General features: G+C 38.6%; 1 protein-coding gene across 4 annotated transcripts; it reads right to left on the bottom strand.

The window, feature by feature from the left end:
* Window positions 1-3957: 3957 nt before the first annotated feature.
* asmtl (acetylserotonin O-methyltransferase-like) lies at window positions 3958-11778 on the bottom strand. Of its 4 annotated transcripts, none has more exons than XM_026296269.1 (16): window positions 11755-11778; window positions 10547-10658; window positions 10141-10272; window positions 10014-10061; window positions 9845-9909; window positions 9686-9750; window positions 9435-9543; window positions 8762-9122; window positions 8452-8682; window positions 7037-7199; window positions 6760-6959; window positions 6535-6667; window positions 6295-6435; window positions 6034-6156; window positions 5374-5611; window positions 5136-5274 (listed from the first exon to the last, which is right to left on the bottom strand). In XM_026296269.1, exons 2-15 carry the CDS (start codon window positions 10637-10639, stop codon window positions 5406-5408), a joined length of 2070 nt encoding a protein of 689 aa, XP_026152054.1. In that variant the 5' UTR covers window positions 10640-10658; window positions 11755-11778; the 3' UTR covers window positions 5136-5274; window positions 5374-5405. The 4 variants fall into 4 exon arrangements, with proteins under 4 accessions (XP_026152051.1, XP_026152054.1, XP_026152050.1 ...); XM_026296265.1 differs by having other exon boundaries at window positions 10547-10655; window positions 11717-11775; XM_026296268.1 differs by having other exon boundaries at window positions 11717-11765.
* Between the last annotated feature and the right edge of the window lie 290 nt (window positions 11779-12068).

The following is a 12068-nucleotide window of genomic DNA, read 5'->3' as shown; positions in this document are numbered from 1 at the left end:
AAACCTAAATTTACAAAAGACATAAATTGCCTAGTGGGGTTTAGCCATGCACACTTCAGCCACTACCCAAAATGATGTGACAGAAGGTCAAGTTTTTGGTGCATTTCATAATTTAGACTTTTGAAGTGTAACTTTCATTCTGCTGAAAACTGGATTGCATACCTATGCATATATTGATTGGCATGACAGTGAGCATGCCATTATTATTATTATTATTTATTATGTGAGGTATCTGTTAGCATGTGCAGAGATGAGACTTAGTCTGTCTGCTGCTCTCTCAGATTGCACCCATGAGAGATCCCAAAATAACAACAAAGAGTCCTCAGTGGGTTGGATGAAAGTCCTGTCACCAACCATTTCAACGCAGAGAGTCTCCTCCCCTACTGTATCTCTGAGTGGCACCATACACATCACATGGAGACAGAAAGGGGAGACAGACTCTCATATTTGACCATAACAAATATTTCCATATGTTAATGAGATTGTTATTGGCTTTTAGCAGGTGGGTTCTGATCTTGAGCTGGGTGGTTGTGGATTCACTGTGTGGCTTTTTGATGTTCCCACATGCCCGGGTATGGGAAAAGTAAATGCTAAGAGTTATGAGTGATCAGATAACACATCATAAGCATTTGTTCCAATGTGATTTTTAAAAGACTAGGAAATTCTAAGAAATATACTTACTTTCTTTTTTCCCAAAGTATTCCAAGTATATTTGCAGGTAAAGCCTGGAGGTGGTTAGTTTAGCGTTGCTTAAAGACTGCAAAAAACAAGGAGAAGCAGATAGGTGGGTCTTTAAACTTCAAAATTAGACTCACCAACATATCCATATCTAAAGCTTCATAATTAGCATCTTATATGTTGTGCTTGTTTTATGTTCACATTAACAGAAATGTAGTCACAACAACCATCAGAGACACCAATGAACCAATGCTGTTTACCATGAAAGTCTTCTGTAAAACTACAAACTGTTGTTTGTACATTTTTTTAAAGCTTCCAGGCTTTATGCTAAGCTAACCTAGCTAATCGCCTACCAGCCCCAGCTCTATTGTTTCACTACAAGATGAGTATGGGAGTGTTACACAATTTTTGTTCTCTTTAAACTCTCAGGAAAAAAAAACACTTTCTGAGTGCCAGACTAGCACTTTAAATAATCTAAAATCAAACCATAAGAAAATATAAATCATTCGAAGCACTAAACAGAAAAGTGTGTATAAATCAATTCAAAATCTCTAAAGAGTCACTGTAATATTAAAGTTAAATGACTGTATAATTTACTGATTCGATGGAAAAAAATAAAGCCTCCTCTCCAATGAAAATAGTTTCTTGCACAGTTCCAACCAGCAGTTAAATGTGCAAGTGAAAATCCCTCCATGTTCTGCTACTGATGTAAAGCCAAAAAAAACTACAAACAGCAGAGAAGGACTCCATTGTTATTTCTAACTGGTAGAAGCCCTGAGGTTATTTTTCCTCTGCCTTGAAACAAATCAATGAAGCACAACTCACTTTGAACAATTGCACATTTGCTGAAATCAGATGTGGGCTGAGGAGCCAGCCTTCATCGCGTTTATTCTGTTTGTTGACAGAGTAGGACTTTGATAAACAAACCTGTTCTTTGAAACAGGTGCCCAAGCATGAGTTCAGTTTTGAGGGGCAAATCAGCAAACTGACTGATTAGAGAGTGTTTGTTATTCTGCATGCAACCATTCGGATTCTGTTACAAAAAAGGCTTTTGGAATAAACAATAATGATATTTATTTTTCAGCTAAGATAACACAAAAGTTTGATATGGATTTTTGCAAAATTTCAAACATCTCAGCAGTGCAATTGTCTGTACAGTCCTGTCACTTCCATACAAGTCACAACAAACAAAAGTAGATGAAATCAGGCTCTGCATGGATGATTTCGTTAGCCAATGTTGCCCTCAAGTGGTTACACTGGAGGCTGCAAGGAATTTCACAGAAAAACTGAAGTTTACATTACAAAGCAGAGAACATACTAAATCTTACAAAACTTTGCACTCATTACTCAGTAGGCTTTTACTGCATCATTCTTGCTAAATGTGCTTTCTCGATTGAAACACAGACGAACTGCAGTCATAGCTTAACACTGGTGTTTTTGCTGGCTGTTCTACAACAGTAAACACAACAAGCAGTCCACCCGGTTCACAAACTCAGCTTATCCTCCCTATCAACATGTGGAAGTGTTTTCAAATCGCTATCTACTAGCAGCAAATGGTCTTAAATCAGTCATTTTAATATCAAAGCACTTAACACTAGAATGATGATTACTTGCAGGTGGATATCCATGCTGCTTGTCAAGACTACATTTGAAGAAAATGACTGAGCTCTTATCCGACACGTACAGTACAGCCAGTGTTCAATAGGCAAGATCACATTACAGAAGATTACTTTGGAGTTTCAGCAATTTTCCCAAATTACACTGGCCTTTGGTCTCTGGTAAATTTGATTGACTTGAATGGTTTTCATTAGAAAGCCTTGCAGAGGTTGATGAAAACAGCAAAGATTCAGCTGTTGATGCTTGTACACAAAGCGGGTGCAGCTGGGACACTGGAAGTGAATGGATATGCAAATCCTTTCAGGGAAATGCTTCATCATGTTTTATGGGAACACAGACTCTTCTATTTGATTTTTGACACTCGTCTGTATCTCACAAGCCTGACAACCATTTGGTGTCACTTAGCTGTCTTTAAAATGAACTCACCAGTAACACGATGTGTATGAAACACTGAATCAATACAGGGATTTATAATCAATGTGGTGTGAAAGTAGTTTTGATACATTCAATGTGTGTTCACAATAAACCAAACCTTATGTGATTTACACTCACTGTCATATTTGAACTGCAGAACACCCTCTCTCTGTCTCTATCCATCAAAAAACTAACTCTGAGTAATGGAAATCACTTAGATGTCACAAAGATCCTGAGCCCAGACTGACAAGAAAATAGCCATGAATAACATGGCCACCCTTATTACCCTACTAGGAAAATACTTAGAGATGGATCCAAAATGACGAGTAATCCAGATACACTTTCAGTGTCACAAAAAATAAGAACTATTAATGCTGGCCAGAAATATTTGCACATTCCCATCAGCTGTTTGGCTGCTTTACCCACTGGAATCTAAGGGGTATATGTGTAAGGAATTAAGGGTCATACCCAACCTGCTAAAATACACTCTTAATCTTATAGCTTGCTGTCACTTAATGTTCTTAATGATCTCTATATAGCACACAACCAGCCATCACTGGAATTAGTTAGGCAGTTTAACCAAACAGGAACACTGTGTGTGTTTCAGCACATTTTCTGGAGCTCTGCAGGCTTGTGATGCCATCTTGAGGAGATTTACTGGTATAGCGTGAAATTAAGGAACTGTTCCAATCTTTCAGCTGCAAAATATATATTTGCGTTACACTTACAAAATATCAAATATCACTTACCGAGGTGAGCTGCTTGTACTGTAACTAAAACTATGACAAGCAACATATCTGCAGCTTTAATTTGGGAGAGGTTGTTAGAAAGAAAGTCAAGAGTTTGATCACTCTTTAGAAAAAACAGGTAATTATCATTAAATAGACCAAATGGGGCAACGTTACATGCTGTGTTTTCTGTTGGGTACTGTGACTTAACATCAAGCAAAACTTGCTTCGGGAGCAAAAATGGAGGTTAATACTTAAATGATATTTCCAAGGTTATGAGGGTTGTGCCCATTAGTAAGAGTGCACGAATGAGGGCCAACCTAGAACAAAGTAATGAACCCATCATACAAGACCAAGACAAAGGCTCCACCCATGCCTCAGATTATGTTTGACATTGCCCACATGAAAAGGGTTTTGCCGTGCTCATCACTGGCAATCTTCCTCCAGACTGCAATAAAGCTGAAGCAAACATGAAGTCATGTCCTCTGGTGTACAAAAATGACACTACTTAGATGGTAACACAACTTAAATTATTTCTTCTTTAATCATTTTAGCCCCATTGCATTGAGATTACATCATCCTAATATGACAGTTCAGAGTTTTTCAAAGGCAGGATGCACACACTCCAGCTGCAGCCATCATCCAGCTGACCACAGAGTGGCTGTTTTTGGAATGAGGAAGCAACACACTAAACAATCCCAGACAGCTCGGTTTGTAAAGCATCAACAGACTGTTTGTTACTGTAGGAGGACTACTAACATACCAACTCTTAACTTGGTGAAAGTTGGACTGCGGTAGTGGTTGCTTAGGATGGACACACCTGATCCAGGTATTTGGCAGTAGGTGGAGCAGGGGCAGTTGGAAAACAAGCCGGGCAATGACACAGCCTGCCCAACCCTGCTCTAGTTTACCACTTTTTACAGAATCCTTATGCCAAAGGAGGCCACTGTGTAAATGATCAATGCCATAAAGTCCTGGACAGTTATAGGTTTATCACATCTGACTTGAACTGCTGCTGTGCCAACAGTTAGACTGTGGCAGCACCACCAGCGGACAAAGGTTATTATAAGAAAAGCAGTGCTTTCACTTTGTGGGTATGTCCACTCCCTCTAAGATGACACTTTAAAGGACACAGTAAGCAGACATAGCTAAGGGCTTGGACTGGGGAACTATGTGGATAAATTAGACAATATTTCCAGAGCATAAGCATCAGCTTGGTCTTTTAGGATGGCCTTGTATCATTTGTAAATTCTGCTGTTTGCTGATATGCTGGTGATCAGGGTAAGGACTGCATGTCAGATAATAATGTGTCCATGTCATGGAAAGATTGCAGAAGGTAAGCACGAATCTAATTATAGTCTTATAAAAGGCCTCTACCATTGTACTGATAAAAAACATTTCATACATCAGCATCCTTTGTCTGCTGAGTCAGGCGTTCACCACAAGCACAATATTACCAATAAATAGAAAGATTTACTTATCAGGTAAAATTTTGAAGGCAGGACTTATAATTGGCTAGTTTTCCAATGTGCGAGAACTTAAGCAAAAAAAAGTATTTCTCCCACTAAACCACAAAGTTGTATTATAACAAATAGATGAAAACTTGAGGATTTCTGTGCATTACTGGCTGGCTACATTTTAATGGCAATAAAAGCATCAAGGAAGTTCATGGTGTGAACCACACGCATGGACCAAAATCCGTGTTTGCTCAGCATGTCTGCATATTGGCCCTCTGTCCTCTCCATCCCTTCAGTCTGGGCAAGCATGTTTAGAGACTGCAGAGCAGAATAGGGTCTCTGTCCATCCAACATGGTCTCAGCTAAGAGGACTGCACATCCTAAGGACCAACACAAGAGACTGTTCAAGACGGGATACAGGAAAATCATTTAATCTAAATTTCCATTACACAGATAGTACATGGTAAAATAAAGATGACCTTCTGTATAGTGTTGTTTAGAGCGTTATCAGTCACACTTTGATACAAAGCATAGCATCCAGGAGGTTGTCTGTATGTGTGACATGTGCTGTGATGAATCCGTGGCTCTTCAAAAGGAGACTGTATTCTGTCGCACTTCTCTGTTTCCCCTCGCTCATGCTGAGGGCCTGCAGCAGCCCACGACTTGGGCCCCTTCTGTCTTCATCCAGGAATATCTCACTTAGCAGGAGTCCACAGCCTGGCAGCATGGTACAGGTGCATGATGTGTATGTAGATGAACAACTTTAGACCATTGGTGTTTTTTTTTAATCTATTTATCCCCCAGTAATTATTTTCTTTAGCGCAAGAATGCATCTCAGGGAGAACAAGGCAGAAAACTACCATTAAGTTTTTGGCATTTTGACTTAGCATTTCACAACAGTCCAGTCATTTTCAGTTTGATCTATGTGTAATTTTATCAGAAGGTGGAAACTAGTCAGTGGAATTAGATAGTTTTTCTGTAGAAATGGAAGCCTGTTGGCTCCTATGTTTTGCTGACAGGATTGAGAACATCTTATTAAGCATATATTAAAAAAATATATTAATTATGTTAGCATTCAGTGATCAATTTAAACATGCAGTAGCAAAGATGGAAAGACTGGAATGCCTAAAGATTTTTACCTGTTGTGCATGCATCTGCAATTTTACTCAGCAGAATATGCACCTTCTCATCTGGCCAGTCATGAAGAATTCTTGCCAGGATGTACAAATCTGCTTTGGGCAATTCATCTTTAAAGAAATCTCCTGCTCATACAACAAAAAAAGCCATAAAATGTAGTCACAGAGTGAGTTTGCTGTATGTGCATCAATCACTTTTTTAACAGTATACACTAATGGTGTATATAATATTTTTTAGAGCAGACACACTGTAAACAAACTGACCTGCTACAAATGACACCCTGTTGTCTGTGTGAAGTGGTTGGAAATGCTCACTCATCTCAACAACAGCTGGCAAGTCAAATACAGTCACAGACAGACCAGGATGGGCTTTAGTAAACTCATAGGCCATGGCACCTGTGCATCCTTGAGAGGAAAAAAAGAAAATATGTTGAAAATCTGTGTATTGTTCAATTTTATTCACAATATTATTCACAATTCCATCCTTTTAAATTTTCTCCTCACCTCCGAGGTCACAGGCTGTTTTATAACTGGAGAGGTCAAAGGCTGAAGCTACAGCTTTTCCTGTAACTCTGGCAATGCTGTGCATGGCATTCATAAATCTCAATTTCACTTCTTGACTGTTGTAGTAAGTATCCTTTAAATAGAGACAAATAACATAAGTAATTATAAATATCTGTAAATTGTTAATCTGAATACAAATCTGAGGATGAACTTGAAGAAAACCACCTGAAAGATATCCTTAGATTTCTTGCCAAAGGCCTTCTCATGCTGATTGGTTCCTTCCCTCACAGCGCTCTCAAGGTGAGAGAAAAGAGGCCATACTATATCGTTACAGTGCTGGATGTATCCATGCAGTGCAAAAGGTGAACCTGACACCAAAAATCGTGTGGCCAGATCTGTGTTCTCGTACACTGGCTTCTTGCACGCTAGAAGAAACCATAAATGTTAAATAAATAACACTTTGACCCCAAAAAGGCAAGAAAAACTGATTATCAGGACTAACTTCTCTCTTTGCTCTTCAACAGTCCCAGAGACACACAGGCCTGGAGCAGGCATTCTGTCCCCTTCAGAGAGGCTTTGATTTCCTGGGCCACCTGGGTGGCATCCAGCCCTGGCCTGCTCTGCAGCAGGTCAAATACACACAACTTGGACGCAGTAAAGAGAGCCTGCAACATATTTGGAAAGGAAGAATGGTCAAAGAAGTATAATTTTGTCATTTGAACTAAGTAACTAAGCTGGTGAAGGCAAAATGTTAGGGATCTTTTTCAAACCTTTACAGTTTTGGTATTTAAATGTTGTAAATTCTACTTGATTTCATGTTGTTTTTGGTCTTAGATGTCATACAGTATAGCCTACAGGTACATTCAACAGGACATCTTAGCTGCAGTGACACTGCTGGTTGAAGCCATAATAGCAGTGAGGGCTGTGAATAGAATTTGCTGTAAATATAGCTTTGAATATAGCAGGCCCCACATATAGTTTACTGGCTCTATGTTATTTCTATTTAGAAATGGCACATTTGTAATTTTTGTAATTTTTTACTGTATTTAGGTTTCTCAGTATACACATAAATGAACTGTTAAATTAAAATTAGATGTCAGGTTATCATTACATTAAGTGAACTCTGAACTGAGCTTTCTGCATGCAAAAAATATTAGGATGAAAACCTTGCAAAATGAGGTTCACCCCTGGGTGCAAATTGTGCTTGCCTGGGAAGCATACGCAAAACAGTAACAATATTCTGCTTCACTTCTGTTCACTTCAGTGTAATTTCCTGCTGTAGTTCCATACTAGTGCAATATCTAGTACACATCAGAATGAGCCAGCCTTAAGAGATTTAGAGGAACACGTCAACATTTGGGAAATACCTTTCTTACATTGCGAATTTGAACAGTACAATTGAACAATACTCTCTTTGCTGCATATAAGTCAGGATCTCAAAAAATGAACACAATATAGACACATTTATTTAACCAGTACCCTGGAGTCTTGTGGTCACCTTGAAGTTACAAAGCAACCAGCAAAGACAGCAGGAAGTCATTGCACCTAAAGAAATTTTGCAGTATCTAAACCACTTTCTAAAACCGCAGCTTATCAGTGTAAGCTGTTTGTACAGCTCAGACAAACAAGATATAAAACATGACAATCACTGAGTTTTAGAGGTGAAGTTAAGCAGATATCTTTTCCTTTAAACAGAGACGAGAGGTGTTTTCTTCTCCTGACTGTAGCTTCACAGTTTCTCACCTAACATTGGGCAAAAAGGTGTCTACCCAAAATGTTAAACTAGTTCTTTAAGTTGGAGTTAACACTTGATTTCATCCTGTAGCCCACTACAACAATGGAAAACACTAAAATGTAGTATTCTATTATCATAATATATTACTTAAATTTAAGCATACACAGTTTGTACTCAATTACCTTTGAAGCTTTAAACCCATCCATCAGTTCAGTGATTTGCTGCAAGTCTTCTTTTTTAGGTTCACTAGGCTCATGCTGTGTCACACCTAGATCAGTCATCTGGCCTCTATTGGTTAACTGTGGTAATGTTTCATCTTGGAGCTCAGACTCTCTGCTTGTATGTGCAGACAAGCTGTTGAGCAACCTCCAGGAACTCTCACCCACTTCACTTTGACTTCCTTTCTTGTTCACCTGTAATGCCAGATTTTTTTTTTGTGCAAATACTTTCAAAACTCAACAAATGGATTGTGATCACAGGGTGAACACCAACCTTACGAACAGGACTGCATGAAGAACTCTGCTGGATGTGGTGTGTTTGGCTGGTGGACAAGCTGTTTGGTCTGGGGCTAGGTGAGGAGTTATGTAAGCCTGAAGAGTCGGGACTTTGGCTGCACTGAGCGGTTAAGTTGGGTTGGGGCAGAGAGTGCATGGAGGTGGTGTGAGTGCTGTTGTGGCTCAGACAGTCAGAAGCATTTTGTTGGTCCAAAGAGGAAGTTGAATGGTTGTAAATAAGGTCCAGCTGTTTGCAGAAGTGGTTGAGGGGGAAACCCACAACATTGAAGAAGTCTCCATGAACGTACTCCACCAGCATCCCACCCAGTGCCTGAATTCCATAGCCGCCAGCCTTGTCCCTAATACACCGACACAGAACACATACTGATATACACAAAGGGGTTGTATGTGTAACAATAAGTTCATCATCAGCACTGTCTCTGACCCTAAGCAAGATTTTACTTCTTGCTGACACAATCCCTGACAAATAGGAAAAGAGACACACAGCTAGAAAAAAACTTAGGCCACAAAGTACAACAAGCAACAGGTTCATGACATTCACATCCACTTAAAATACCTGCACTGAGTCCATGTTTGGTTTGATTACAACACCAGGGCAAATTCATAAGCACATGCTGTACCTATATAAAAGTCCACATGTTCATACTCACATGGGTTCACCACTATTGATGTATTCCCACAGCATATCTTCGGAGAGATCAGCAAACTTCACCTTTGTTTCTTCGTAGAAGTCAATTAACTGGTAATCCACCTCTTCATCTGGGACAAAGACATTTAGAAATGTGAACACCCTAGCTGTTCAGTATATATTAATTGTATGAAATCCCATATGAGGTTTAAGCTTCCTTCATCACATTTTCACAGAATGAATTGTGAGTCTAATTTTTCAGTTGTGACGTACTTTCTTTCTCATGGCAGATGACAATAGCTACACCAGTGAAGACACTGTGTTCTTTACCACTCAAGCTGAAAGAAGAACAGATAAAAACACTAATCAACATTCTGTACAGCTTCAGTTTCTAATATTAACCCAGACAAAAGCAGCGTAAATGATCCCAACCTTGACAACATCCTGTAAGCATCACGTTTGTCCACTGGCTTCTCCAGGATTGTGCCATCCACAGTCTTTGAAAATGAAAAACAAGGGACAAAGTGAAAAAACAAAACATACAATACGCAAGTCATATTGCAGAGAGCAGAAAAATGCTCTAATGCTTTATTCCTCTTACCACAATGGTGTCTGCTCCTATAACAATGTCGGGAGTTTTCAGGTGTTTCTATTAAAACACAACATGTTGTTGTAATTCTACAGTAAAAATATGTGGTATACTGTCATATAAAAAGAGTTTCACTAACAAAGGGCATCCTCCGGGCAACCTCCAGTGCTTTTTGTTTGGCTGTCTCAACTGCATACTCGTGGGGTGCTTTGAAAAGTCCTTTGTCAAGGGTTTCTTTAAACCAGGATGGCACAACCTCAAACCGTAAGCCCTGACAAGACAGCACAATTCACAACATTTACCGAAGCAATAACCTAGCACTACACAATGTCACTGCTACCTGTAATTTAAATTAAGAGTGAGCTGTATGGGAGTGAAAGTATGGCCAAATATTATATTATTATAAAGATATAACAATATTATATATTTTTATTCAAATATTCTATACATATAAATAAAAGTATAAAAGGAATAGCACACAAGCAACTGGTTGTGGTAACTTCGTCAGGTACAGTTTCTATGACTTTACCCAGAGGGGAACATACAGCATTGCGGAGAATCTCCAGTCTCCTTGGTGAAGCACTTGCCAGCACAATCAGTTTACTGGAGAGTTTGGGAATGACTGGATTCAGCACCATGGTGGCTCTCCTCTAACTGCTCCGAAGGTAATGAACAGAGTTAAACTTAACAGTTTGGCCTATTTTATGCCACACATTTAGCAACAAGTAACCAGATGATAAGCAGCTGTTCAGTTATGCACTTTTAATGAGGACAGTTCCTTAGTATGCTGAAACTATGATCATCAAGATAACAACATATTTGAGAGGCTAATTAATTATACAAGAAAAATACCAAAATGACTCCCCATATGAAGATTTGTTGCTTGTCTATGATTTCTATCATGCACTGTCCAGTCAACAAAACAAACTAAAAATTATTGGCATTTTTATGCTATTTTCTAATGTTTAATTGGACATAACAATTATCTGATTAATGTATAATCAAAATAACCATTAGTTGCAATATTAGGCCTATTTTTCTCATATAAATCTGTCATATAATACCAGAGGTGGAAAGAGTACTAAAATATTCTACTCAGGTAACAGTAGATTACTTATTAGTTCGACGAAGTTGTACAAGTAAAGTTACAGGTCTAAAAACTAGCTCATTTAAAAGTTACATGGTTACTTTACAAATTAAAATGCAATAAAAAAAAGTGTCATTTTAGTGCAGACCATCCCATAAAACATCTTCAAACAACACAACCACTGAAGATGTCGAGTCTCTTATTGGGGCAAACTCATCTTACGCTGTATAACAATAACAACACTATAATAATAACAACACTAACAACATCACAGTACTTGATTCGGCGCTGTGTCGCTTTCACGCCACTGGTGTCTACTGTATCTGTCACTATCTTTGTGGTTATTTAAATGCAGTACTTTCCGGAGGTTTTGGTTTTACTTGTTGTTCACTTACTGTGAAAACACATATGCACATAAGTTATTACAGCATTCAACAGACAGACTGCTGCTCTGCCTATGCTAATTTGTGTTAGCACTTCAGTATATGAGCAAGCTAAAGGTTCCTGCTTCTGCAGCTTTACAAGACGTTAATGTGCAATCTGGTAACACAATCACTTAAAAAAAACAAACTTCATTGACACTTCACTGTCTGCCTGATATTTTAGTGATATACAGTGTATATCTTACCTGCAGAGGACAGGAAACTGACAGAGACAGATACTTACTACGACCAACGTGACGGTGCGTACGCGATGACGTAATGTGGGCGGACCCTCCAGTCCCATAGGCGTTGACTGCTTGGGCACATGCCATATGCACTCATTGGTTACACTAAAACAATATTATTCATAATAAACATGAATTTATTGTTGAGGAAATTAGTAGATACGATTAAAAATGGAATGACAAAAATTACAAAGATGAAATAATAATTACAGTAGGCTGCAGAGACAGGTAACGAGAAAATTTAATGATACAAATAAAAGTAAAATAATAATAAACACAGTAGGCTACAGAGACATGTAACAAGAAAATGTAA

This window comes from Mastacembelus armatus, chromosome 21 (assembly GCF_900324485.2).
Source record: "Mastacembelus armatus chromosome 21, fMasArm1.2, whole genome shotgun sequence".
Lineage (NCBI taxonomy): Eukaryota > Metazoa > Chordata > Actinopteri > Synbranchiformes > Mastacembelidae > Mastacembelus > Mastacembelus armatus.
Note: the sequence above shows the minus strand (reverse complement) of the source record. Positions and strands in the feature narration are given on the sequence as shown.